The sequence below is a fragment of the Muntiacus reevesi genome, chromosome 7, assembly GCF_963930625.1.
Source record: "Muntiacus reevesi chromosome 7, mMunRee1.1, whole genome shotgun sequence".
Classification (NCBI taxonomy): domain Eukaryota; kingdom Metazoa; phylum Chordata; class Mammalia; order Artiodactyla; family Cervidae; genus Muntiacus; species Muntiacus reevesi.
The window spans coordinates 83,509,230-83,537,227 of NC_089255.1; the positions used below are offsets into that span (position 1 = coordinate 83,509,230).

The 27,998-nt window shown below is 44.0% G+C and overlaps 2 protein-coding genes and 1 non-coding gene across 3 annotated transcripts in view; all 3 read left to right on the forward strand.

The window, feature by feature from the left end:
• Window positions 1–27,998, forward strand: part of TTLL5 (tubulin tyrosine ligase like 5) — a 404,612-nt gene that overhangs the window by 1,612 nt on the left and 375,002 nt on the right. The gene's annotated exons all lie outside the window — the stretch shown is intronic.
• Window positions 17,543–26,070, forward strand: LOC136171522 (ergosterol biosynthetic protein 28 homolog). Its single transcript, XM_065940179.1, has 5 exons — window positions 17,543–17,612; window positions 19,926–20,089; window positions 22,461–22,551; window positions 25,717–25,835; window positions 25,962–26,070. Exons 2-5 carry the CDS (start codon window positions 19,957–19,959, stop codon window positions 26,039–26,041), a joined length of 423 nt encoding a protein of 140 aa, XP_065796251.1. The 5' UTR covers window positions 17,543–17,612; window positions 19,926–19,956; the 3' UTR covers window positions 26,042–26,070.
• Window positions 24,122–24,194, forward strand: TRNAC-ACA (transfer RNA cysteine (anticodon ACA)). Its single transcript has one exon. It is a non-coding gene; the product is annotated as a tRNA-Cys (tRNA).

A 27,998-nucleotide genomic window follows, 5' to 3' on the forward strand; every position in this document is an offset into this window, starting at 1 on the left:
TGACTTCATATAGTAATGAGTAGGAGGATCATCGCAACCACTGGGGAACCACCAGCTCACTGTCTTTTGACAGTGCCTTGGAACTGTCCTGTCACCTCTGGGTGTGTCATTTAGCTTACACATTGGGGATCAAGGTTTAATTTAATTTGACTTGCCATCTTGGGCCCATTTGATTTTAATTGGTTCGGCTATGTCATTCTTTCAAAAGTTGTGCCTGCCCCCTTCCCTCCTGTTTCATGCTCTTTCCCTGAGGCCTGTCCAGGCTCACAATGTTGCCTCTACAATCTTCTGGAGGGACAACCTGAAAATAGCTGGCCCTTGGGAGGGAAATACTGTATATTATCCAATCCCTCTGGATAGTCAGGCCTTCACCTTCCATGTTTCCTACAATATGTGTAACAACAGCATCTCTCGGTGAACCCGCTAGGGAGGGTGACAGGCATGCAATGCCCACTAGAAGGCCATCTGTCGGTGGCATCCCTTCAAGGGCATTGGGCTTCCGGGGATAATGTTTGCCACTTTGAGAGTTAGCCCTGCAGGCTGTTTGGGCCCAAATCCTTACCGCCGTTCTCTTAAAGTTACAGACATACTCCCGGATCAAATCTCAACTCCACTTTTATGGAGCATTTGGTCTGTTGCCTCTTATCAATTTGTTCTTAAGCCACTTACTAACTCCTACAACCAGGACCCTGCCCCCTTGTAGGTGACATTACTCCACCCCGCTTATTATTAAGACACTCTTAATGTCCCTAACAGGGCCAGACAACCCACTCCTTTGTCATTACTTCTGTTATTACCTAAAGTTGATCTATGATAATGAAATGTTTACCATTGGAGACATCCTAACCTGCTCTTATGGAGGACTAGGGGAGGAAATCAGTGACTTAGATTCCCTTAGAGCAGTAAGAGGATAAGGCTTATGGCTGCTTCACCAGGTTCCCAGTCTCAGGGCACGGCTTGGACTGCTTTACATCATGATATCATTCCCATCTGCAGTGAACAAACTGGCAATGAGTTAAAATTACAACCCCTTAGTCCTACCCAGCACTGGTCATGCTGGAGAACTTGGGGATGCTCAACTCCAGTCCAGGGGTCCTAGGAGGCTGACCTGCCTCGACCTGCATAGGTATTTGTTCCTTGAAAGGTTGTCACACCTCAACCTGCTTGGATATCTGCCAGTCCAGCGGTCCCAGGAGGTCGACATGCCTCAACCTGCCCTGACCTGCCTGGGGATTCAATCTCCAGGAGGCTGCCATGTCTCAGCTTACCTGGGGATCTGCACCCTGACCTGGGGATGGCTGACTCTCAGATTGCAACAGTACTGGGTAGGTACTTCAAAAGACTCACCCTTAAAGAAGTCCACCTGTGGAAATTGGAGGAGGCCTATTAGATTTTTCTTTTTCTTTTCCTCCCTGTCATCACTGTCTTTCTGATGGGAAAGAACCAATCCACTTCCCAACAGACGCCCTTGAGATGTATCCTTGATAACTGGAAGCTGTTCCATTCTCTCACTCTAAGGAGACATTGCTTAAAATTCTTTTGTGCCACTGCGTGGCCACAGTATCCTCTAGGGGACAAGGAACACTGGCCTGAGGATGGAATTTTAAATTACAATGCCATTGTGCAGCTAGACTTATTCTGCAAAAGACAAGGGAAATGGACAGAGATCCCCTATGTCCAAATTTTCTTCCGACTAAGAGATATGAAGGAACTTTGTCTTAAGTATGGGATTGTTGTATGCCCTAAAAGTGAGCCTGCTGTTTTAGCCACATGCTCCAGGAAACAAACTCACTCAGAAGGACAATGCAGATAGTGGAGTGCAGTTTATTACACTGGTGGGCACAAGGCAGAGTCTCCTCTTAGGCAAGGACCCCGACCAGTTTTTGAGAAAACCTTATATACCCTAAGTGTACATGTTCAAACCCACCTCCCCAAATTCCTTGAAACTAGTCTGGACAAAGTAAAAGAGAGATACGATCAAAGTTAACCCATGATTCATGTGCCATAAGCCTAGATGGTTAAACAGTGGACATTTATCAATAGGCCTGTGTTCATACCCCAATAAGCATAATAGAATTTACGACTCAGTTCTGTTACAGAGATAATTAGCATATTCTTTTAGGCGACGGAAAGTCTAGGTAGGTACAAGTCCTGAGGCTCTTTCATCCTGCAGGTCTGGTTTTCCATTGGTATGCCGTTTCCATAGACACTGGGCACAAAGCTCAGAGTCCATTGGGAGGGTGACGATGCGTGTAGCCAATGTTCACAGTCTGGCCTAAGATGGAGTCCTGCTTTCAAGATGGAGCCTGTTCTATCTGTTCCTTTCTTCACTATTAGGCAAATGTGCTAGGCACAGACTACCAAGAAAAGGAACCCCTCTGTGAAGGCTCACCTCCCATGGCTCCCGAGTTGCCTGGTGCTCCTTCCTTGTATCCAAACATGCCCCCATATCCAGGAGCACCCCCTCCACAAAAGGCAACTCGAGTATGTGCCTTAATCAAAACTGGAGGAGAATTTGTACCAACCCGGGTCCATGAGACTAAGAACCTCTTAGAACTAAGATGGATCAAACAAGACCTGGGAAGCTATACAGATGACCCAGACAAATACATAGATACATTCCAACACATTACCTTGGCCTTTGATTTGACATGGAAGGACATCGTAGTCATATTTAGTCAAATTTTATCTGACCCTGAACATACTAGGGTCTTAAAGGAAGCCCAAAGGTATGCTATGGGGCTTCACAGATCAAGCAATAAATACTCAGTAGGGGAAACTGCGGTTCCCTCCTCAGATCCTAGTTGGAATTATAATGACCCTGAGCACATCTGGGAAAGGGATCATTTTCTGACCTGTGTGAAGGCAGGACTGAAAGCAGCCCAGCAAAAAGTAATCAGCTGTGCCTGAGTCTCAGCAATAACTCAGGAGCCCAACAAGAACCCCGCTGCTTTCTAAAAAGGCTAAAGAGGCCCTCCAGAAGTTTACCAATCAGGACTTAGACTCCTACAAGGGACAGGTGATTTTAAAGGACAAATTCCTGCCCCAACGTGCATCAGACATCAGGATAAAGTTATGACGGCTATAGCAGCAGGACCCTGCTGCCTCTTTAGATGAGATGGCCCAGACAGCCACCAATACCTTTTTTTTTTTTTTTTTTTAATACCTTTTATAACAGAGAACAGGAGAGGGAGGCCAAAGCCAGGAAAGGGAGAAAAAGAAAGAGATAAGACATGCCTGATGCTGACTGCCTTCCAGGGAAGCCCTATGGCAAACCCCGAGTCCATGAAGGACAAGGCATGAGGCAAATGCTTAATCTGTAGACAGGCGTGGCATTGGGCCAAAGACTGTCTAAACCATGACAAGTCTCCTAAAATGGCTTGCTACAAATGCCATCAATTGGGAGAATGGGTGGCACTCTGCCTTCAGGACCCAAGAGCTTCAAGGTCAAGTGCCAAGCCTTCCCTCGCGATGGTTCAACAGGACTGAAGTGGCCCGCTCCAGCCAGCCCACCTGTCACAGATGACAATCATGGGTCTGGAGCCAAGGTTGCAACTGGTTGTGGCAGGTAGGTCTGAGAATTTCTTGGTTGACACAGGGGCTAACTACTCTGTCCTGACATCCTACTCCAGGGCCTTCTCCTCCCAAACCTGTACCATTTTGGGTGATACAGGAAAAACGATTACTAAAAGATTGACTCAAGCACTTCTTTGTTGCTGGGATGGACATCCCAAATATTTTCCCACCAGTTTCTGGTGGTTCCTGAGTGTCCTCCTCCCTTATTGGGAAGAGATCTTTCCCTGCCTTTGAAATCTTGCAGCTATTGCAATCCTGACAGAAGATGTTTTAAAACTCTCTCTTGGGGGCAAACTACTTTTTACCAGCCACCAAGTGAAACAACTCCTGAATGGGAGAGGCCATTTATGGATGTCTGATCAAAGAATCCTCAGATATCAAGTGCTGATGGAAAATTCAGGCCTAACTATATCCCCTTGTAAGGTTCTTAACCCTGCCACCCTCCTGCCTACCTCCGAGGGCTCTCTCCTCTTTCACTCTTGCCTAGAAACCTTGGACCACTGGACAACCCCCCCCCCCCCCACCCAGAGGGATTTTCAGAAGATCCTCTGACCAATTCTGAGAAAATCTGGTACACTGATGGAGGCAACTTTGTCTTGGATGGAAAAAGAAGAGCTGGATGTGCAGTAGTCTCCAATTTTGAGACCACAGAGGCTAAACTTTGCCGCCAGGTACTTCAGCCAAATTTGCTGAGCTCATAGGCCTGACTTGAGCTTTAGAGCTGCGAAAAGGAAAAAGAGTAGCCATTTACACTGACTCCAAGTATTCCTTTCTGGTGCTACATGCTCATACTGCTATTTGGAAAGAAAGGGGCCACTGACCACCTAAGCGTCCCCAATCAAATATGGTGATCTATTCCTTAGGCTCTTAGAGGCAGTTCATCTGCCACTGTAAAGGACCCCAGAAAGGGAGCACAGAAGTGGCCCAAGGGAACCAAGCAGTCAATCAGGCAGCTAAGAGAGCAACATTATAGAACAATGACCTAATAGGGGTTGCCACCTTAGTTCCACAGACTAATTTGCCAGAAACTTCTTCATATACTGAAGGGAGACTCTTAAAGCTAAGAGTAAGGACTTTCAAGAAGATCATATGGGCTGTTTCCAAAGGAGGGGCTCATTTTTCTGCCTGGGAACCTCCAATGGAATTTAGTTAACTCCTTACATGCTGCCACTCATTTAGGGGAGAAGGCCCTCCAAAGATTACTAGAAAGGTCCTTCAGAGGAGGAGGCCTCCAAACAACTATAAGGCAAGTGGTTGGTTTCTTCTTGTCCCACTTGCCAATTAAAAAACAACCCCCAAGGAGCTCGAAGACCCCAGCTGGCCCAGCCCTTCCAAGGACGTGACACCTACCCAGGAGAGGTCTTGCAGATGGACTTCACCCAGATGTCAGTTTCTCAAGGGTATAAATACCTATTAGTCATGATAGATACATTCACAGACTAGATTGAAGGCTTTCCCACACAGACTGAGAAGGTTGAGGAGGTGGTAAAAAAAAAAAAAAACAAACTGCTCCATGAAATCATTCTGAGATTTGGTCTGCCCAGGTCATTACAAAGTGACAATGGGACATCATTTACTTCTAAGGTCACCCAAAGGTCTCTAAAGCATTGGGCATTACTTAGTATCTCCATTGTACCTGGAGGCCTCAGTCTTCAGGAAAAGTAGAAAGAGCCAATCAATTCTTAAAATCAGTGATAAAAAAGCTAACCCAGAAGACCTCCCTGGGATGGAAGGAGGCTTTACCAATAGCTCTCCTCCACACCCATATTGCCCCTAAGGAATAGGTTGTTCTTAGTCCTTATGAGGTGCTATATTGAGGCCTCTTGTTTATGTCAATGACCTCTTCCTAGATCCAGAGGCTCAGACCCTCTGGTTTATACCATGGCAATTGGGCAATTCCAACAGGATATACACTTGTGGGGTGTCAACCAGGGCCCAAAAGATTCTAAAGAGTCACCACTATATGGGTGACTCAAGTCCTAATTAAAGGGACTCAAGTCCCTGGAAAGGTCCCCAAAAGCTCAACTCCAGCCCACATGGAAGAGCCCCTACCCTGTAATACTTTCTACCCCCACAGCAGTCAAGGTACTAGGACGTGACTCCTGGATTCACTACTCACAAGTCAAGCCATGGAAGAAAACAGAAGAGGACACTCAATACACCTGTGAGCCCCTGGGAGATCTTGGATACCTATTCAGAACTACAAATGAGTGCCATTCTAATGAACACCGCCAAAATTAAGTTTCTGGGGATAAGATTTCTCTGGACAGCTCTAAAGAGCCAACACAGCTGGGAAGGTGTTGTATTCCAAAATAGACAGGAGATAGATCTCCTGATTCCTAAACAAGGAGGGACTTGAGCCATCTTGAATGAGACTTGTTGTTAGTCCTCAAGAAAAACATTATAGACCCTACAGGACCTCAAAGAATGAGCTGGGGAGTTCTTGGAGTGGCTATAATCTCTCTTTGGGGGATCCTCCTGGCAATGGGAAATTTGGAGTTGGGTAATGCCCATACTATTCCCTGTCATCACTATATTAATGCTGCTTATGTCTGCTCCATGTATTATCAATTGTCTAACCCATTTTGTCTCTGCCCAGGTCAAACATGCTACAACATGCGGTGCCAGTTCAACAAAGATATATAAAACTACCACCAACCACAGGAAATATCACTCACCCTTAGATGGACACCACTGTAAGGACTCTGAGGCCTGAGACTAGCAAGATGGCAAGGCCCAATGCCCCTCGCCATCCCAGTTCAGCAGGAAGTAGCCAAAAAGTCCTCACGCCCCTATTCCCAAGGAACTGGGCCTCCCATCTCTTGAGGGGGGAATGTTAGGGAGTTAGAATAGGAAAAAGGAGTCCAGAATGGTGGTGGCTAAAAGTCAAGGAAGGGAAAAGCCTGCGAAAATAAAACAAAGGAAGGTCCAAGGACCAGAGTGAGGACCTCAGGTAAAACAAACAGCACTCCTGGCTAGCCCAATTTACATAGGGCAGGCTCAGAGGGAGGAGAAAAACATGTAAAAAGAGGAGTCAAACTGGGCCAGGGGCCTCTCTTCTCTTCGTGTCTTTTGGGTCGGCATACCTTCATGCCTCGAGGACGTATTTTCCTTTACTTTCTGAATAAACAGCTGTAACACGGAGCTGTGACACTGGTCCATCTAAGGGCTGTAATGCTGGTCTGCCCATCACTTCAAATTTTTGTTGCAATGAGACAGGACTGAGGAAGTTACAAACTGCCTGGACAGTTGGATGACTTCACTGACTGGATGGACATGAGTTAGAGTAATCTCCAGGAGCTGGTGATGGAGAGAAAGCCTGGCATGCTGCAGTCCATGGGGCTGCAAAGAGTCAGCATGACTGAGCGACTGAACTGACTGAAGCCTCACCCCCAAGACACCGCCCTTGCAGTGAACCCTCTTGTTGAGCGCAGCAGAACAACTCCCGGTTCGGAGTCAGTCTTTTTGGGATGTAGGGGGAAAGAGCGGGGAAAAAGAAGTCAAGACTTCTGTGGAGCCCTGCTAGGGAAGGAGGGAGGAGGTAGGTGCAGAATACTGTCCCCACCTGCCCACCCGAGCGATGGGAAGATGAAACAAGTAAAGGTCTGCACCCACGATCTCCTCCCTGGAGAGGGGCGCCCCTGAGTCCGGGCGGCGCCAGCAGCTGCACCTCCCTCTCCTTGTCCAGGAACAGCCGTTGGCTTACGGGTGCGCTGGACTGAAACGCAGCGGCTTCGGCTCTCCACGTCCTTTCCATGGGAAGCTTCTGAGGGCCTTCCTGGGATGGGGTGAGCCATGGGTGGATCTGAGAGCCTGATCCCTTTAGGGAGGGGACACTTCTCGGGCGAGTGCCCTCAATCTTCCGATCGGCCTGTCTCTTTCTGCCCCGCTCGCAGCCTAGGACAGGTTGGCATCCCTTTGTCGCTTGGAGGTTTAGTTTGATTTTTATTAATTTAAGGGACTTCCCAACATTTTGGGAACTTCTGAGAAATCCTGTTGGGGATACTCGGAAGAAAACCTTGAGATTGTACCCTACTGCCCATTTCACTGAACTTGTGTAGGGATCCTTGTGGGAACTGCCTTTCCTCGCCCCCTATTTACGTTATCAGATATATTAATGCATAGAAAAATAAGGTTTGGAAAGATTGAATGCTCATCTTTGAGTAATAGGATTTATGGTCATTCAAATATTTTCTTATCTGTTATTTCTATTCCATCCTCAAACACACAATGAAATGTACCTTTTCTTTATTATTTTAATTAGAAATAGGCTAATTTTAATGTCTATTTGATATTTGGATCATAGTTTATGATTTTCAGTAAGGGAGAATAATTTTTGAGAGTGTTTGGACGGACAGTCTCCCCCACCACACACACCCCCACCCAGCTATTTATAGCCTTGATTCAGCAGAATATATTCATTTTTTGCTGGGATTTATTTCAGTGGAATCATGATCTTATTTTACCTGTGCTTGTCATAAAGTCTAAAGAGATATTTGCTAGGATCTTAAAACTTGTGTTTTTCTTAACTCATGTCAGGTTTTGCTAGCAAGGAACCTATGTTTTACACAATCAACCGCCTATCTCACATTGTCCTCAAAGTTAAGTAAGCCTGTCCTTTTGGTGCACGTTAGATTTAATATGTAAAAGAAACATGAGAAACTTAATAGCCACTCTTCAAATACACAGAGAACAGACAATATGTTTGAAAAATAAAATCTTGATCTTTGTGTCATACGTGAGGCACCGTGAGAAAAGCTAAGCCTCTAGAGGTTGGACAGTATTTAGGTAAATATCCATTTTCATTACATAGAAGATCACCAGCAATGATGAACAAAAAGACAGCTGTGTTACGTTTCAGATCCTTTGTCTCTCTTGCAGGAATCTGTGCCACCCAAATTGTTTGATCCCGTGAATGTGTAAGGAAAGGTCTCTGAGGCCCCCGTCTGCTGACTGCATGACAGACTCTAAAGGAAATGCCAGTCGTGATGGCCCGGGACCTGGAGGAAACAGCATCATCCTCAGAGGATGAGGAGGTGGTAAGCCAGGAGTAATAGCAAGCCTGCTTTGATCCTTTGCCTTCAGGTTGGAAGATAGTTCTCTTTTATTTTACTCCTATCCTCTTTTATCAATATCCTTCCTTTGGTGTTATCTGACTCTGGTTTTAGCCTCCATACATGGTCTAATTTGGGATCTTTTTTAGGGGTGACCATCAGCTATCTGAAATGAGATAAGGCTCTGTTTCTGGCCTCATGAGTGAACATCAGTCCTAGATGGTACAGGTAGTAGCTCTTAGTCAACTCTTGATCAGAGCTCCTAACACAGGAGTATTTTTTAATTTTTTAGATATGGAAGAAAAGTAGGTCTCCCAACACTGTGACATTGGTTATTTTCTCCAAAGCCTTTAGGATGATAGAGTGATGATAATAATAAGTTATTTGAGTAAGTGTGGGACAGGCCATTAGAATTCTGAGGCCTGTGCTGTCTATTGAGACACATGGCTTTCTCAAGTTCTTTTAGATAAGAGTCAAGTTTTTTAATTGCTGGATTCTCACAAGATTATAAATGAAGATAGTGCTAAGTGTAGCTGCTATAGGTGATGGTAAGGGCTTTAACTGCTGTATCCCATTTAACAATAACATCTGAAGATGTTATTATTCCCAATTAACTAAGCTCAGCCCCACAGATATCAAAGAACTTCCTTAGGGTCCCATGGAGATTAAGTGATAGATTGAAATTTGGACCTAGGTTCCAGGATTTTGAAGCTCTTAGATGTTTCGCCTCCTTTAATATTATTACATGACACAGAGAGCAAAGAGAGAATCTGACTTAAAGATAAGATTAGTTTTCAAAGTTTTCTGTAAGTCCACTAGGATTCATGTGCTATGTCATCTGAAAAGTGGGGATAGTATCTCCCAGGCTGAATATAATAGAATAATGTGTATAAAATTACCTTTAAATGACAAAGTGCTATACAAATGTTAAGGCATTATTCTTGCTGGATTCAATATTGATTTTAAAGTATATTTCTTATAATACAGTAGAAGATTATATTATTTAATTAGAAAAATTATTGAAACATTAGTAAAGCTTTGGGGAGAGGCTTTTCATCACATATGTCATAGAAAATAATACAGATTTGTTATTATTAATGTATTTGGGTCATTCTCATTCAGGATAATTAAATGGATAATTTCCTCTGGGAACTTTGCCTTTTTGTGACTTTTTCTCTGTACTGCCTCTTAGCCATTTCACCACATTGTTAACTTGTGCAGGCATCCATCTTTCTGAATCAAAATCTTCTTTTACTTTATGACCGTCTCTTTTATTAGTGGTTGGGAAGATCCCCTGGAGAAGGAAATGGCAACCCACTTCAGTATTCTTGCCTGGAGAATCCCATGGATGGAGGAACCTGGTGGGCTACAGCAAAGAGTCGGACACGACTGAGCGACTTCACTTCACTTAGGGGTTGGGCTCACAAGCATTAGATTGAACTATAAGAAATTGCTATTTTGGTAAGTCAAAGACGGTCAAAATATTGAGGATTTTAGATGACTCAACATGATTTCATTTTATTTTAGATGATTCAAACTAATTTTATTTTAGTAAGTACTCTATACATACTTGCTGCTCGAATGACTAACTTAATGAATGAATACTTCTGGAATTTATTAATGTATAAAATAGCAAGATCATTCATTTAGAAGGTAAAACTTCAATTTTATTTCCTAAAGACAGCAACATGAAGACTATTTTTGCTTAGTTTGCATAAGCTCCCTGTTCTTGGGTGGTCTCTCATTAACACTTGTAAGTGGAGAATACCAGGAACATCATAGATACCTGGACCACCACTGTGAGCCTTCACCATTTGAAAACTGAATGATTGCTTGAGGGTAGAGGCTTGCCAAATTGTAGTCCTTTCTCATCACACCAGATGAGAAGACTGTAATCACAGGTGATCTAGTAGCAATTTTAGTAACTGACATAACTTAGAAGTAGTGATAAATACCAATGTTATTTTGAGATGTCTGGGACAACTGTCATATGGTACAAAAAACCTGTCATTTCAGATGGAGTCGAAGGCGCAGGTAATGCTAATAATGAAGAAGGAATTCATAGGACCTGGACTCCATCACAGGCCTGTCCGTGCTGATCGTGCTCGGCTGCCTCTCCAGTGGACTCTGAACTCTCTGCTTAGTGCCTGTGGGAACGACAGTGAAGGATAAGACCCCCTCCAGACAGGGGAATCTTGAAGATCACATCCAGGTTACTCATTACCTAAGAGAAAGCATACCGTAATCACCCCTGTCTCCGGACAGGTCATAAACTTTTTCCGTATCTATCAGGATGTAATCACAGGCTTATCGATTATTAACTGGTTGGAATGTAACTACAGGCTTATTGATTATTGACTGTTTGAACACATAACACCTGAATGATGGGGTTATTGTAGTTGTATTTACCCTACCTTTGTTTATGTAAGTCTCAAGGGAATTGAGGTGGTGGGTTTGGACACGTACACATGGGGTAGGTGGTAGGTTTGGACACGTACACATGGGGTATAAAAGATTTTCACAAATGCTGGACAGGGTCCTTGGCTAAGAGGAGACTGCCTTGGGCCCGCCGGTGTAATAAACTGCACTCCACTATTTGCATTGTCCTTCTGAGTGAGTCTGTTTCCCGGAAAGCATGGCTATAACAATACTACTGTGGCTTGTTGCCTATATTCGTAATTGAGAAGTGCTAAATTTCTAGTAGAAGTTAGTGAAAATACAGGTGTAATTCCACCCCACCTCCACCTCAGTTCATGCTGATGGACGTTTGCTCCTCTTACTTTTAAACTCCTACTGTTGAGTTTTGATTGTTAATGTTCCATCAGCTCATGTCTATGAAACACTTGTTTTATACTTTAGGAATCTTAAAGTCAATCTTGTTCACACTTGGAGGAACAGGCTTACATTTCTAAAGTTTTGAAAGTTCAAAGGTCTTAAATCATCTAGGTTGTTGACTTGATCCCAAGATATCTCTCCATGCATATCTGCTAGATCTGATCAGATCCCCAGGCTATATTAAAGTATTCATGGTTTGCAATCCTGGACATCAGAGCTAGAAACTGTCCCGGCATCCTTGTTTTGCACGACATTCTTTGCAATAGTAAATGTAAAGGGGCTATTTTTCAATATTTTCCTTGGGGATCCCAAATAACAGATTTATACATATAGATGTGGAAATGTTCATTTGGTATATAGGTTCTTTAGTCCTTAAAAAGTATTTAATTCTGATTGTAAAACTGCCTTTATATCCGTTAAAAAGATCATCAACAAATGATTATACAGCAAGTGCTACAGTTTGGAGAAATACATCTCTGTGGGCTGCAGGAGCTGGGGAAGGCTCCAGGGAGGTGGTGAGATGAGCTGGGCGATAGAGGGTGGGATTAGGTGAACAGAGAGCGTGGGGAAGGCATTTCCAGCACAGACATTGGGATGAATGAGGCTTAGAGGCTTTGAGTTATGTAGGCTGGATCCAAAGAGTGAATAGTATCTGTTTCTCATGAAATAACTGTTTAAAAACCAAAATGTTCTTAGGCTTTCAATAAAGTAAACCGTAAAACTAGTCTACTTTGGTTACTAATCCAAGTTTTTTGTTCTTTCATGTCTGTAAAAGTGTAATTTCTTAACATGTCCTGGTTTCTGGTGTAAATGAAAATTTAAAGTCCCAATTTTCATTTTCCTAATCATTTTGATTAGCAGTGGCCACAAGACTGGAAAAGGTCAGTTTTCATTCCAATCCCTAAGAAAGGCAATGCCAAAGAATGCTCAAACTACCACACAATTGCACTCATCTCACATGCTAGCAAAGTAATGCTCAAAATTCTCCAAGTCAGGCTTCAGCAATATGTAAACCATGAACTTCCAGATGTTCAAGCTGGTTTTAGAAAAGGCAGAGGAACCAGAGATCAAATTGCCAACATCTGCTGGATCATCAAAAAAGCAAGAGAGTTCCAGAAAAACATCTGTTTCTGCTTTATTGACTATGCCAAAGCCTTTGACTGTGTGGATCACAATAAACTGTGGAAAATTCTGAAAGAGATGGGAACACCAGATGGTCATCTGACCTGCCTCTTGAGAAATCTGTATGCAGGTCAGGAAGCAACAGTTAGAACTGGACATAGAACAGAAGGCTGGTTCCAAATAGGAATAGGAGGAGGTTGAGGCTGTATATTGTCACCCTGCTTATTTAACTTATATGCAGAGGACATCATGAGAAACGCTGGGCTGGAGGAAGCACAAGCTGGAATCAAGATTGCCAGGAGAAATATCAATAACCTCAGATATGCAGATGACACCACCCTTATGGCAGATAGTGAAGAGGAACAAAAGAGCCTCTTGATGAAAGTGAAAGAGGAGAGTGAAAAAGTTGGCTTAAAGCTCAACATTCAGAAAACTAAGGTCATGGCATCTGGTCCCATCACGTCATGGCAAATAGATGGGGAGACAGTGGAAACAGTGGCTGACTTTATTTTTCTGGGCTCCAAAATCACTGCAGATGGTGACTGCAGCCATGAAATTAAAAGATGCTTATTCCTTGGAAGGAAAGTTATGACCAACCTAGACAGCATATTAAAAAGCAGAGACATTACTTTGTCAACAAAGGTCCGTCTAGTCAAGGCTATTGTTTTTCCAATGGTCATGTATGGATGTGAGAGTTGGACTATAAAGAAAGCTGAACGCCAAAGAATTGATGCTTTTGAACTGTGGTGTTGGAGACTCTTGAGAGTCCCTTGGACTGCAAGGAGATAAAACCAGTTCATCCTAAAGGAGATCAGTCCTGGGTGTTCATTGCAGGGACTGATGTTGAAGCTGAAACTCCAATACTTTGACCACCTGATGTGAAGAGCTGACTCATTTGAAAAGACCCTGATGCTGGGAAAGATTAAGGGCAGGAGGAGAAGGGGATGACAGAGGATGAGATGGTGGGATGGCATCACTGAACCAATGGATATGGGTTTGGGTGGACCCTGGGAGTTGGTGATGGACAGGGAGGCCTGGTGTGCTGCAGTTCATGGGGTCGCAGAGTCAGACATGACTGAGCAACTGAACTGAACTGAACTGAATCATTTTGAATCTTTTCCCTTTATCGCCAACTGGTGGGAACATGCTTTTAGTGACATGCAGCGCCTGCCGTAAGTGTTTTTAGGTTGACCTTACAGAATTAACGATTCATCTACTACCTGTTTTCTCTTTTCAGAGGTTCTCTGAAAAGATTCTCTGTCAGGATGTGGCTTTCTACAGATAGTATGATTCAGGCCTTGGGTCTTGTCAGTTGTGTGTGCTTAATGTGTTCCTGACTCTTGTCAAACATTTTTACCTTTTATAGTAATGCATCATTTGTAGGTGCTAAGGCACAGTGGTGCCAGTTTGCAGCTAGAGGTGGATTGACAAGGAACTTTAGTTTCTAAAGTTTCTGTCTAAAGCTTGATAGTTTAACCTGCCTATTTTTTCCTCTATCCTCTGACTTAGAAATATAGTGAAGAAAAAAAAAAGTTGAAAGGGATCATAGGAATAATTTGCCCCATTTTACAGGTATTTAAGATGGTGCTTTTTAATACTGTTTATACTATTTATGGGGTTCTCAAGGCAAGAATTCCAGCTGAGCTATTTCAAATCCTAAAAGATGATTCTGTGAAAGTGCTGCACTCAATATGCCAGCAAATTTGGAAAACACAGCAGTGGCCACATCATTCCAGTCCCAAAGAAAGGCAATGCCAAAGAATGCTCAAACTATTGCACAGCTGCACTCATCCACACGCTTGTAAAGTAATGCTCAAAATACTTCCAGATGTTCAGCTGGATTTAGAAAAGGCAGAGGAACCAGAGATCAAATTGCCAACATCTGCTGGATCATCGAAAAAGCAAGAGTTCCAGAAAAACATCTAGTTCTGCTTTATTGACTACACAAAAGCCTTTGACTGTTTGGATCACAACAAACTGTGGAAAATTCTTCAGTAGATGGGAATACCAGACCACCTGACCTGCCTCCTGAGAAATCTGTATGCAGGCCAGGAAGCAACAGTTAGATCTGGACATGGAACAACAGACTGGTTCCAAATCGGGAAAGGAGTACATCAGGGCTATATATTGTCACCCTGTTTATTTAACTTATATGCAGAATACATCATAAGAAATGCTGGGCTGGATGAAGCACAAGCTGGAATCAAGATTGCCAGGAGAAATATCAATAATCTCAGATATGCAGATGACACCACCCTTATGGCAGAAAGTAAAAAAGAACTAAAGATCCTCTTGATGAAAGTGAAAGAGGGTGAAAAAGTTGGCTTAAAACTCAACATTCAGAAAACTAAGGTCATGGCATCTGGTCCCATCACTTCATGGCAAATAGATGGGGAACAATGGAAACAATGGCTGACTTTATTTTTCTGGGCTCCAAAATCACTGCAGATGGTGACTGTAGCCATGAAATTAAAAGATGCTTGCTCCTTGAAAGAAAAGTTATGGCAAACCTAGACAGCATATTAAAAAGCAGAGACATTATTTTGTCAACAAAGATCTGTCTAGTCAAAGCTATGGTTTTTCCAGTAGTCAGGTATGGATGTGAGAGTTGGATAATAAAGAAAGCTGAGCGATGAAGAATTGATGCTTTTGAACTGCAGTGTAGGAAAAGATTCTTAAGAGTCCCTTGGACAGCAAGGAGTTCCAACCTGTTCATCATAAAGGAAAGCAGTCCTGAATATTCATTGGAAGGACTGATATTGAAGCTGAAACTGCAATACTTTGGCCACCTGACGTGAAGAACTAACTCATTTGAAAAGACCCTGATGCTGGGAAAGATGGAAGACGGGAGGAGAAGGGGATGACAGAGGATGAGATGGTTGGATGGCATCACCGACTCAATGGACATGAGTTAGAGTAAACTCTGGGAGTTGATGATGGACAGGGAGGCCTGATGTGCTGCAGTCCATGGTGGCGCAAAGAGTCGGACACGACTGAGCAACTGAACTGAAACTGAACTAAAATTTTGTCAGCTTTGAGAATCATTTAAAAGAGTTAACTTTTTATTTTGTTTATTTTTGCGATTGTTTTTCTATTCTTGATGTTTGTTGTTTAGTCGCTAAGTCATGTCCAACTCCTTGCTACCCCTTGGACTATAACACACCAGGCTCCCCTGTCCTTCACTGTCTCCTTGAGTTTGCTCAGATTCATGTTTTTGAATCACTGAGTTGGTCATGCTATTCAACCATCTTACCCTCTGCCATCCACTTCTCTTTTGCATTCAATCTTTCCCAACTTCAGGGTCTTTTTCTATCAATCGGTTCTTTCTATCAGGTGGCCAAAGTATTGGAGCCTCAGTGTCAGCATCATTCCTTCCAATTAATATTCAGAGTTGATTTCCCTTAGGATTGACTGATTTATTGTAGTCTGAGGGACTCTCAAGAGTCTTCTGCAGCACCACAATTCTAAAGCATCAATTCTTTGACACTCAACCTTCTTTATGGTCCAAACCTCACATCCATACATGACTACTGGAAAAACCATAGCTTTGACTAGGCAGACCTTTGTTTGTAAAGTAATATCTTTGCTTTTTAATATGCTGTCTAGGTTGGTCATAGCTTTTCATCCAAGGAGCAAGCGTCTTTTAATTTCATGGCTGCAGTCACCATCTACAGTGATTTTGGAGCCTCCAAAAATAAAGTCTCTCACTGTTTCCATCGTTTACCCATCTGTTTGCCATGAAGTGATGGCCCAGATGCCATGGTCTTATTCTGCTGAATCAAGGGTATAAATAGCTGGGGTGGGGTGGGGGGAGGGAGAAGGAGAAGCTTCCCTCCAAACACTCTAAAAAATTATTCTCCCTTGTTGAAAATCACAAACTATGATCCGAATATCAAATCAACATTAAAACTAGCCTATTTCTAATTAAAATACTTTAATAAAGAAAAGGTACATTTCATTGTGTTTGAGGATGGACTAGAAATAATAGATAAGAAAATGTTTGAATGACCATAAATCCAATTACTCAAACATGAGCATTCAGTCTTTCCAAACCTTAATTTTTTATGCATTAACACATGTGATAACATAAATAGGGGAAGAGGAAAGGCAATTCCGACAAAGATCCTTACACTGTTCAGCGAAATGGGCAGTATGGAACAATCTCAAGGTTTTCTTCCGAGTATCCCCAACAGGATTTCTCAGAAGTTCCCAAAATGTTGGGAAGTCCCTTAAATTAATAAAAAATCAAACTAAACCTCCAAGCGACGAAGGAATGCCAACCTGTCCTAGGCTGCGAGCGGGGCAGGAAGAGACAGGCCGATCGGAAGATTGAGGGCACTTGCCCGAGGAGTGTCCCCTCCCTAAAGGGATCAGGCTCTCAGATCCACCCATGGCTCACCCCATCCCAGGAAGGCCCTCAGAAGCTTCCCATGGAAAGGACGCGGAGAGCCGAAGCCGCTGCGATTCAGTCCAGCGCGCCCGGACGCCAACGACTGTTCCCGGACAAGGAGAGGGAAGTGCAGCGGCCGGCGCCCGCCGGGACTCGGGGGCGCCCCTCTCTCCGGGGAGGAGGGCGCGGGCGCAGGCCTTTACAACTTTCATCTTCCCATCGCTCGGGGCGGGCAGGCGGGGACAGCGCTCTGCGCCTACCACCCTCCTCCTTCACCGGCCGGTCTTCACAGAAGTCTTGAATTCTTTTATCCGCTCTTTCCCCCGCCGTCCCCAAAAGATTGACTCGGAACCCGGAGTTGTTCCGCTGCACTCAACAGGAGTGCTCACTGCAAGGGCCGAGTGTTGAGGTTGAGGCTTGGGCAGCTGATGAGCGGTAAAGGGGTCCAAGACCCGCGGCTTCCCGCAGAACCTAAACAGCCAATCAGAACGAGGACTGATGGCAACAAACCAATCCTGGAGCCGGGCTGAGAGTGGGGGCGGGGACAAGGGCTCAGGTAGACTCAGGTCTGGAGCTGTGCTGGGGCAGTCTCTTCGCTGCTGCTGCTGCTTCTGTGCTGAGAGTACTCTCGCCAGGTAGGGTGTATGTGGTGGGGGGAGGTAGGTGTCTGTGTGGCTTCTGATGGAGAGGATCCGCACAGCCTGGAACAATGCAGATGGGATAGAAGGAAGATATTCGGGAGGCAACATTGTAGGGAGAAAAGAGATTTCAGAGACCAAGCGAAAAGGGAGCTGGGAGAACGAAGAAGGCTTGGTAGGTACAGAACGAGCGAATCGGTGAACGAATGAGTGGCCCCTCGGAGCCTGGCACAATGAGAGGTACCTTTGCTTTCTAAAGTAATGCTTATAATAACCCTTGGAATAGGTCATTTTAGTCTTCATTTTGCAGGTAAGGAAACCTACGCTGTAAAGTGTGAATTACTTGCCCACGGTCACACAGCTACTGAATAGTGAGACCAGGAAAGGAACCACTCACTCCCGACTCTAAACACCACACCTTTCCTGGCCTGGGGCAGGGCACAATTTGGGAACACGTGTTGGATTCTCTCAGAGGCCCCCCAAAGCGTTAAGGAAGCCGTGCTGAGGGGCTGGCAGAGGAGTTTGGAAGAGTGCTCAGGCTCTGCCTTCATCAGCTAGCTTCTGGAGTTTCTGAGAGCATCTGTGAAACGGGCATAAGTTCTGTCAAAGAGGGAGGCCATCCGTGCGGCTTTTCTGACTCTGAGAGCTGAAGTCTCCTACTGAGGGAGGGTGAGATAACAAGGAGGATGGGGAGGGGAGGGCAGTGTGTGTATCTTGGCCCATGCTGTAGCTGCTTGTGATTCCATTAGAGTTTCATTCTCTCTGGACTTGGACAGAGTTCACTTTTGTGACCCATTTGTACTGAGAGGTTCACCCACTGACCCTTCTACCTCTGGAACTTTCTTTGTTTTGTGGTGTGTCACACTGTCTTGAGACATTACTGACGTTATGATTTGTTTCAGCTGAGTAATTTAGGGCCCTAACAAAAGGCCTACTGTCAAAGTGACAAAGGAAGCATGATAATTTAGTGCCACTTCAGGCCAAAGAAATTAACCCGACAGTAGATAAACCATGGGTCACATAACAAAGATGGGAAGAAGCAATTCCATGATTAGATTTTTATCTACATGGTTTTCATTAAACCAAGATAATTTGAATCAGTGCTCAGCAAGGGTTGATCTAACATTTAGTTCTGTTTTTTAAATAAAAAGTGCATAGCCCGATGGTATTTTCTATACCACTTGAAGACAGGTGGCTATGGTTTGCTTGCCTCTCTCAAAAATGGAAACTTCATCAAAATATGCTCAGTGAGACCGTCTTAGAGGCTGATAGACCATGCTTTGTATCTCAGCTCTTTCACCTATTGACTGTGTAACCTCAAGCATGTCACTTAACCTCTCTATTGCAGCCCTCACCTGTAAGTGGAGATATTAATAGTGTCTCCCGACCTTGTTTAAGGATTCAATGAGATAATATATGGTAGGTGTTTGGCACAGCACATGGTGTATACAAATAATCAATAACTGTAATTTCTTCCACAACCCAACATCAAAATAGCTGTTTCCTTCTCTAATTTTCTCACTATTTCTCAAGTCACCACAGTTTTTTTATTTTTAACTTTTATATTGCTTTCCTAATTTATGGAACATGGTGTCCCTGTCTGAAGAGAAAACTTAAAGCATGTAAATATTGCCCTCAAACCATAGCTGCCATGCAGACGTACAAGGCTTTTCTGTGCTTGGAAGGATCAGTCACCAGAAGCTAGGCAGGTTTCTGTTAAAAATTTTATAATCAGCTTTGAGGTACTTGCATTACCAAAGAATGATATGAAGCACCAGGTTAGAAGTAAAGATCCCAGGGGACTGATTTCAGCCAAAAGAAGAGAGTTCTGATTTAGGCTAATGTTTTGGGGAAATTCCTTAGAAAAAAATAAGCATGGTGCTACTTATTTCAGAGTATACTTTTGACTCACCACTATTAGTATGATGAAATATTGAGACTAATTTCCGTAAATCTTACACCAAAGTCCATTTTGTTTCTTTATAGTGATGTTTGGACACCTTCCTCTCCTCCTTCCTTTCTTTCCATTTTTTCCACTGGGTTTGTCATTTCCACCCACTGCATTATTTAGCCTTTTTACTCTGGTCAGCACACTTTGATTTAAGGTAGATATTCAAAGGCAGTGTGCCAACCCTATGAAAGGTGCATGGGGGTAGATGAGCCTCAGGTACTTGGGAGAAGAGTTTATGAAATGACTGATGAAATAAGATTAGTACAGCCCTCATGAGAGGGACACAGGTTAACTGCAGAGCTTACGGTTGAAGCACATTAACCACCTGTTGTCTCCTGCCTTTTGCTTTTGTTTCCAAGGCAAAAAGCCCTCTCAGGTTGGAGGGGAGCCATGAGCCGATTCCTGAACGTGTTACGGAACTGGCTGGTGATGACGTCTGTCATAGCTATGGGTTACTCACTGCTGGGCTTCCGAAATCACACCTTTCTCTATGAAAAGATCTATACTGGCAAGCCAGACCTGGGTAAGAAAGCAAAAATCTGCATCCTTTGTGGGAGTGGCCTAAGTGGTGGTCCCAGACCTGGCTGTACATCACAATAGCTGTGAAAAACTAAAACCAAACAAAGCACGGATGGCTATTTCCCACTCCAGACCTAATTAGTGAATCTTTCACCCCCTGGATGGGTCACAGGAAGTTCTTTTTAGAAACTGCCAGGGTGATTCTGATGCTGCCTAAGCTAGCGATCCTAAGCCACTAGAGTAACAGACGTGGTGGATAACAGTTGGTCTTTTTGCCTGCAAGCTTCTCTGAATATCTTTCCTCTTCATTTTACACTGACCTTGGCAGCTGGTCTGTACAAATACCATTACAAGGACAAGTGCGGAAACAGAGTTCCTTTATGACTCTGATGCCTGATGAGGAAACCATGAAGAAGGTTTTCCTGTTAGTTTCTTTCAGAAATCAGGTCATGGCACGTATGGTTTATACCCTACATTGCATATGGAGAATTACTAAGCCAAGGTCTTCTCAAACCATGACATAGACCCTGAAAAGATATCCAAAATCCCTCCAGGTTGGTTTCGAAAAGAGAACTTCCACAGGCCTCTGATGGCTTTCCCCAGTGTCCTAAGTCTCTCTGTAGAGAGTGGTTGCACATTTTAGCGTGTGCTTCCTTGCTCTGATATGTGGTGTGGCTTGAGCTGCAGCACCATTTCATAGTAGTGACAATTGTATGTCACAGTTATAGGTAACCCAGATTCAGGCTCTGACCTAGCTCACATTTCTGCAACATCTGGGTATAAAATGAAAGTAAGCAGGCTAAGGCTCACTTTGAACAAAGCTCAAGCACAATAGGCTTAGAGAACCTGAAAAAGTTGGTGAACAATTCCACTTTTCACCCTCCAATGCTGTCCTCCAGTGGTCCAGGAACTCTATAGATTCACAGGCTTTTAGAGGTCATCTGGCCTAGCCCTTTGAATTTAAAATTGAGACAGAAAAGCCCAGAGGTTATGTGATTTGCCGAAGGGCATCTAGGTGAGCAGAACTGTGTGTGTGAGCCTGCGAAGGCCTGCATGCACATAGAGCCCGGAAATAGGTCCCTCATGACCTCCTGGTACTTTGCTGGTGATAGTAGGACCCTGGAGCATCCAGTGGAAGAATTTTACCTGATGCCTACTCTGGTTAGGATTACTGAGATACTCCACTTTTATTTCTCACTCAGAGAGACATATATAGAAAGAGAAAAGAGAAATTTCCAGTCTTTTCATCAGAAAAGCTATCAAAATGCTTAATAAAAAATGTGAAAAGGAAAAAAAAGAATATAGCTCTCCAGGATTAACCACTAGATATTAGTTTGGGATATGGGATTTTTTTTCTCAAAATGAGTACCATCTAAAGATCTCTGGGGTTGTGAATTTGGTGTTGCCGTCTGGTTTTCCAAAGGCTGAAAAATCTTAAAGGAAAATCCTGAAATGTATTTTGGTTGTGAGTCTTGCCCCTTAAAATGTCTCTTGTTCACCAGACTAGCAAAGAAGGTATCTTTGCTTTACACCATAGATCCATATCAGTACATTAAAATCAACAAGGCAAGGCTTTAGAAAATAACAAGTGTTCCTGGACCCACCTCCAGACTATATGATTTAACTGATCTTGTATCCAGGTCTTGGTAATTTTATAACTTCTACAGTTGATTCTCATAAATGCCCAGGGTCAAGAAGCACTGTTATGATGGAATATGATTTAAGCTCTCTGGACAAGAAATTTAACACAGCAGTGCCAGAATGAAGCTGGCAAGAGCAGAGTGGCCCTGGCTAACACCAGTACTTTGTTCCCTTCCCACATGCACAGGAAACCAGCCTAGTGAGGGCTTCATTCACATAATATAGATCTGAATTCAGGAGATCTAGGGACCTGGGTCTCTTATAGACCAGGTGTGGCTCTCTAGACAGAGCTCAGTATTTCTGTGTTTTCTCCTGCATCAGCCTCACTGAAAGTGTGCTGTCCTCCTAGGCATCTTGTATTGACAGACCTCTCTCCACCGTGTTGCCCCACACATACCCTGATTCAGATTCACTGGGCTTCACCAACACCAGAGCAGCTTCCAGGAAGAGCCATAAACCATTAACCCAGGAGTTACTGCTGAAGTGGGCTATTCGTTGTGTTTCTGCTCTTGTAACTTGCCCATTCAACTGTAGGCACTTGAAAAGGTGAACCAGTTCTCCTTCTGGAATTCTTTCCATTCCTTCTAGTTCCCACGTGCAGCCTCAGAGCCTGTACTTTGCCCAGCCAATGGGATCGCAGGCTCAGCTCTCTGACTCCTCCAGTGAAGTTGGAGGAGTTTGGAGGGAACCCTGACCCACCATTCTCAACACTCCTGCTTGTTTCTGCTGCACAGTGAATGGCCTCCAAGCTCGGACCTTTGGAATCTGGATGCTGCTCTCATCAGTGGTTCGCGGCCTCTGCGCCATCGACATTCACAACAAAACGTATGTAGGGAGGGAACAGCGTCTCCCTGTGTTGGCAATGGGTGCTAAGCAGAGCCATTGTGGTCCTCTCTCGGAGACTTGTTTATCATTAAAATCAAAAGGCAAGGCTTTAGAAAATACTAGGGGGCTCCTGGGTCCATCTCCAGAGTGTATGATTTAATTGATCTGGTGTCCAGGTCTGGGTAATTTGATAAAATTTCTTCAGTTGATTCTAATAAATGCCCAGAGTCAAGAAGCACTATTATGATGGACTATGATTCCATCATATGGCCTATGATTTGATACAGTAACCTAGGATGTGAAGATCAAAGATTACTAGGTACCATTCCTTCCAGTCCTTAAGGTCTTTAAATCTTAAAAAATCTTTGAAACGAACACAAGCAAACTGGTTATGTTGTGATCCGGTGGCCTGCATCATATCCCTCTACTTCTTTCCTAACGAGTCAGCCTTTCTTTTACTAAAGAGGTAGTGTGCTTGCTCTTTTTAGAGAGGCCATGACATACCTTATTCTCACATTCCTCCTTGATAGGCAGGGATGAAAACAAATCACAATCCATGACATCATAAGTCACCAGTAAACGGCTGTGTGTTTACACAGAGTCATGAAGTGAGGGTCACAGAGAACCGAGCACTCCTCTGTATTCTGCCTCTTCATAGGACTCACACAGACCTGCGTGCATGTGTGGGTACACACTCAGGTCCAACTCTTTGCGACCCCATAGACTGTAGCCACCAGGCTCCTCTGTCCATGGTATTTTCCAGGCAAGAATACTGGAACAGGTTGCCATTTCCTATTCCAGGGGATCTTCCTGACTCGGGGATGGATCAAACCTGCATCTCTTGAGTTCCAGCATTGGCAGGCAGGTTCTTTACCTCTTTGCCACCTGGGAAGTCCTCATACAGACTAGATAGTGTTGTAATCTGAACTGGCCACTGGAAGGGGCTCAAGCTTTCTTCCCAGCACCAATTATCACCTCAATCAAGGTGGAAACTGCTCAGGTCCCCAAATGAGGCCACCAAAAGAGCTTCATACTAAAATTATTTTATGTTAGCCAGACTCTCAGCACCTGGGCAATAGAGGAGATGGTGACATTTATTGAGTCCCTCTTATTGTGCCAGATGCTTCCACATGACATTGATTAAGTCTCCTTCTAGTAGCCCTGGAAAGTAGTGATATTTTTTGCTGATTTTGTAGATCTGTGTATTAGAGACTCAATTCGTTTAAACTGAGGAAGACTAGGACAAGTGGGATTTGAGAGCTATTAGTACTGTGATCTGTTCAACTTTATTTTTTTGTATTTTTGAACCTGAAACTATGGACTACTTGTTCTAGATTGACATGTATTTTTGGAAGCAACATGGTTTAGTGGAAACACTCTGAGGCCCAAGAATGAAAACTGGAAAATAGACTCTGGTCTCATTTCTCCTGGTAATAGCTTTGAAGCAGCAAGTTTATCATAGACCTTCTCTGCATCTCAGTTCCTTCATGTAGAAAATGAGACTCGTGTATCTGTGTTTTCTCTCAGGGTGACTGGGAGGGAGTAAGGACTGCATAATCATTTTAGGGACTTCCCTGTGGCTCAGACGGTAAAGCGTCTGCCTACAATGCAGGAGACCCAGGTTCGATCCCTGTGTTGGGAAGATCCTCTGGAGAAGGAAATGGCAACCCACTCCAGTACTCTTACCTCGAAAACCCCATGGACGGAGGAGCCTGTTGGGCTACAGTCCATGGGGCCACAAAGAGTCAGACACAACTGAGTGACTTCACTTCACTTCAATCATTTTAACAATCTTTACCATGATGAAGAGTTACTGACAAGTAGAAGGGTTGTATCTTTTGTTTGTTGTGCTTTGGGGATGAGCTGAGATAGCTGAGACTTATCTTTACCTTCTTACTCATTCATTTCCCCTTCACCCAACACAGGACAGCCGGAAATGCTGATTTCTATTTCCAACTTTATTTTTAAAGCCTATGATTTTGGTCTGTGTGCTTCTGATATGCTCTCTGATTCTATCCCCTCCCTAACCAGAAATTTGAAATCAATTCCCAGTTGCTCTTACTTCCTTAGACAGTCTGCATTCTGCCCATTTAATGTGTATTTCTCTAAAAAAAAACCATACTTTCATTTCAAAAAAAAAATCAACCCTTACATACATGTTTACTAAGTGTGTAAAAATATGAACAGGAATGACAAAAATCAACCTTAAGATATTATTTCCTCTGGGGAGAAGGGAGGCAGGAGAATGGGATCAGGGTGGAAAAAGGATCCACAGGAAACTTTAACTGAATTTTGTAATATTTTATTTCTTAGGAAAAATGTATCTGAAGCAAGAATGTCAAGACACTGAGATTTGACATAATAGGGTATTGGTTGCATAGAGATAAATTCTATTATGTATATTTTGTATGTTTGAAGTATTTCATAATTTTAAATTTTTTTATTAAATAAATTAATTTGATTTTTTAAATAAATTAATTATTAAATAGTTTTTTAAAAAGATACCAGCAATCAAATTGGCCCATCATCCTATAACTTCTGTCTTCCCCACCTCCTTGTCAAAACTGAGGAACAAGTTCTCTTCCTGTGAGGTTGTCACTGTGTCCTCCCTCTGACCATTTTGCTAGGTTAAGATGCAAAGTATTTTAAGATGCAGCCCATGTTGCAAAAGCATCCCAAAGTCCCAGAAATGCCCTTACCACCCATTCCTCATTCATGCCCTTCATTCCGTGGCATCCTTCAGATGAGCACTGACCAGCCCCTGGCCAGACACGTGCAAAGTGGGCTTGGACTAGAGTCAAGACAATTTGAGCAAGTAGATCGTGTAAGTGTGGTTGATCCAAAATCATCTACACTATGTAGGATTGCCGTACTCCAGACTCTGCTTTACTATCACTGGTTTCACCCCCTTGCTAAGACTTGCAAAGGCACTCTGGATGGCTGGGTCATTCTCCTCTCAATTTAGCAGTTGAAAGCTTCAGTTTTGCCCTAGACATGAATAAAGTTGATGGGATCAAGCAACCAGGTCTTTCGCAGGACCAAGTCCTCCTTTTTCTTTAGCCATAGTCATTTCCTGGGTTTTGATTTGTGTGTTTCAAGTCTGACCACTTCCTCTGCACTGAATAAGCTGTACCTTCAGTCCCATTTCTGTCTGTTCCCCTCTAGGCTCTACTACATCACGCTCTGGACCTTTTTCATTGCCATGGGGCACATAGTGTTTGAGCTGTTTGTATCTGGGACCGGGACTCTCACAATTGGCACCATGGCACCCCTCATGGTGGCAAGTAAGCATTGAGTGACCCTGGAACTCCCACAGGAGCCATCCCAACCCTAAGGACAAGCCTTATACAAGCAGTATAAGAAAGCATGGTGCTTGTGTCAGCCACTAATCCTGTCTGTCTGTATTTAAGGTATCTCAATCCTGGGCATGCTAGTGGGGCTCTGGCACCTAGAAGCAGAACCAGGATCCAGACAGAAGAAGAGAAACTGAGGCCAACATCACCATGTCCAAGTCATCACCTCCTGCCTTTCCTCACCTCTTCCTTCTCTATGCTCTTCAGTTTCATTTCTGCTCCATCGTCCACTTCTAGCCTTTCACATTTGGGTTTGTTTTTTTTTTTTCCTTTAGTTAAAAAACTTTTAACATATTACATGCATACAGAAAGTCAGTGCCATTGAAATGTATGTAAAGAATCATTTTAGAATGAGTACTCTGTACCTCCGTCCAAATCAATAAACTGCCAGTATATCTGAAGCCTGCTGTGTGCCCTTCTCCAACACAGAGTCTCTTCCATGACTGCTTAGCCAGCCTTCTGCTTTTTCCTTTTATTTTTAACTGTTGACTTGACTTGTGTGGTGGTAGCATGCAAACTGTGAACCTGGAGCTGCTGCCTTGCCCAGAGCATTGCCACCAAGGGCTGCCTTGAGGGGTTGTCCACCCAGGTGGACTTCTCTCTGTTGCAGGACCCAAGACTCAGAACCATCTGTGGGACAAGCAGCTCTTCTAAGCAGGGCTCCCCGGCCAGTGAGCACGGACCCTTCCTTGAGCCTATGGGTAGATCAGGGTTGGAAGGGTATGGGCTATTTTTAGACCTACAGTCAGCTGCATTTCTGTAATGAGATTTGTGATAAATAGAGAAACCTTCTGCTCTGATCAGTCCTGGTACTGGGAGGGATTGGGGGCAGGAGGAGAAGGGGACGACAGAGGATGAGATGGTTGGATGGCATCACTGACTCGATGGGCATGAGTTTGAGTAAACTCTGGGAGTTGGTGATGGACAGGGAGGCCTGGCGTGCTGTGATTCATGGGGTCGCAAAGAGTCGGACACGACTGAGCGACTGAACTGAACTGAACTGAAGCCCAGAGTGCTCCTGCCCTCCTCTGAGGCCTAGCAGAGGAAAGTCCCAGCTTTCTGTAGATCAAATACACCATAATGAGGAGGACAGTGCAAGACCCAGGCAAACCTGGCTGCCTTTAGTCTCTTGTTCATTTCTCATGAAGTCAAATCTTCCTCATCTCTATCCCCACCTTCCAAATTCTGAGCACACAACTGGACAGCCAGAACCCTCTCTTGTTTTCTTCGCAAAGAAGAAACAGGTTCTTGAGAAAGCAGAACCAGACAACATGGAAGACACAGCTGCATGAGCATGAAGAGAGCCTGGGGCCCAAGGACAAGGCCCTGGAGCAGACAGCTGCCATCCAGACACAGCCCTGAGCACCTCCACACTGGTTGGACCCTCACGCACAGTGTGCAGAGGCGAGAACCCATTCGCTACTTCAGCGAGTGTTTATTGAACACTTACTCCATGCCAGACACTTGGGAAAGAAAAATGAATGAGCCAGACAATGTCCCTGTAGTCAAGAAACAGACTGTCAACAAGCCCACACCTGGAAGAACACTCCAGGCAGTGATGAGAACTCTAGATAACGAGGTACTGTGATTCGGAAGGGGAGGGAGTGCACAACATAGATCACTGGGAAAAGCCTCTCTGAGGAGGTGGGATCCGAGTTGAATCACAGAGCTCATATGTCTGAATATGTGAGGCAGTATTTAGGGCAGATGGAGCAGCACTTGGTCTTGTTCGAAGACCAAGATCACTAACTGCAGATGGGGACGTTCGGAAGTGAAAGGCAGGAGATGGGAAGGGAGCAGGGGCTTGTGAAGGGCATCCTCAATCAGTTAAGGCTCTTTAGGTGAAAGGAACAAAATCTTCCTTAAACTAGTGTCAGGGAATGTTTAACAGTAGGATTCCTGCGTGCTGTTTCCTATCTCTCATGAGCCTTCTGTTCCTTATCAGTCCCTGTCAGGGGAAAGAGGAGAGGCAAGCAGCTCCCAGGACTGAGATCATAGAGATGGGATGCTTGCATAGGATTCCCTTCATTAGCTTTTCCATTTGGTGAAAGGGATTATTTACAACCCTCTTTTGATATGGATTGCCTTTTGGCC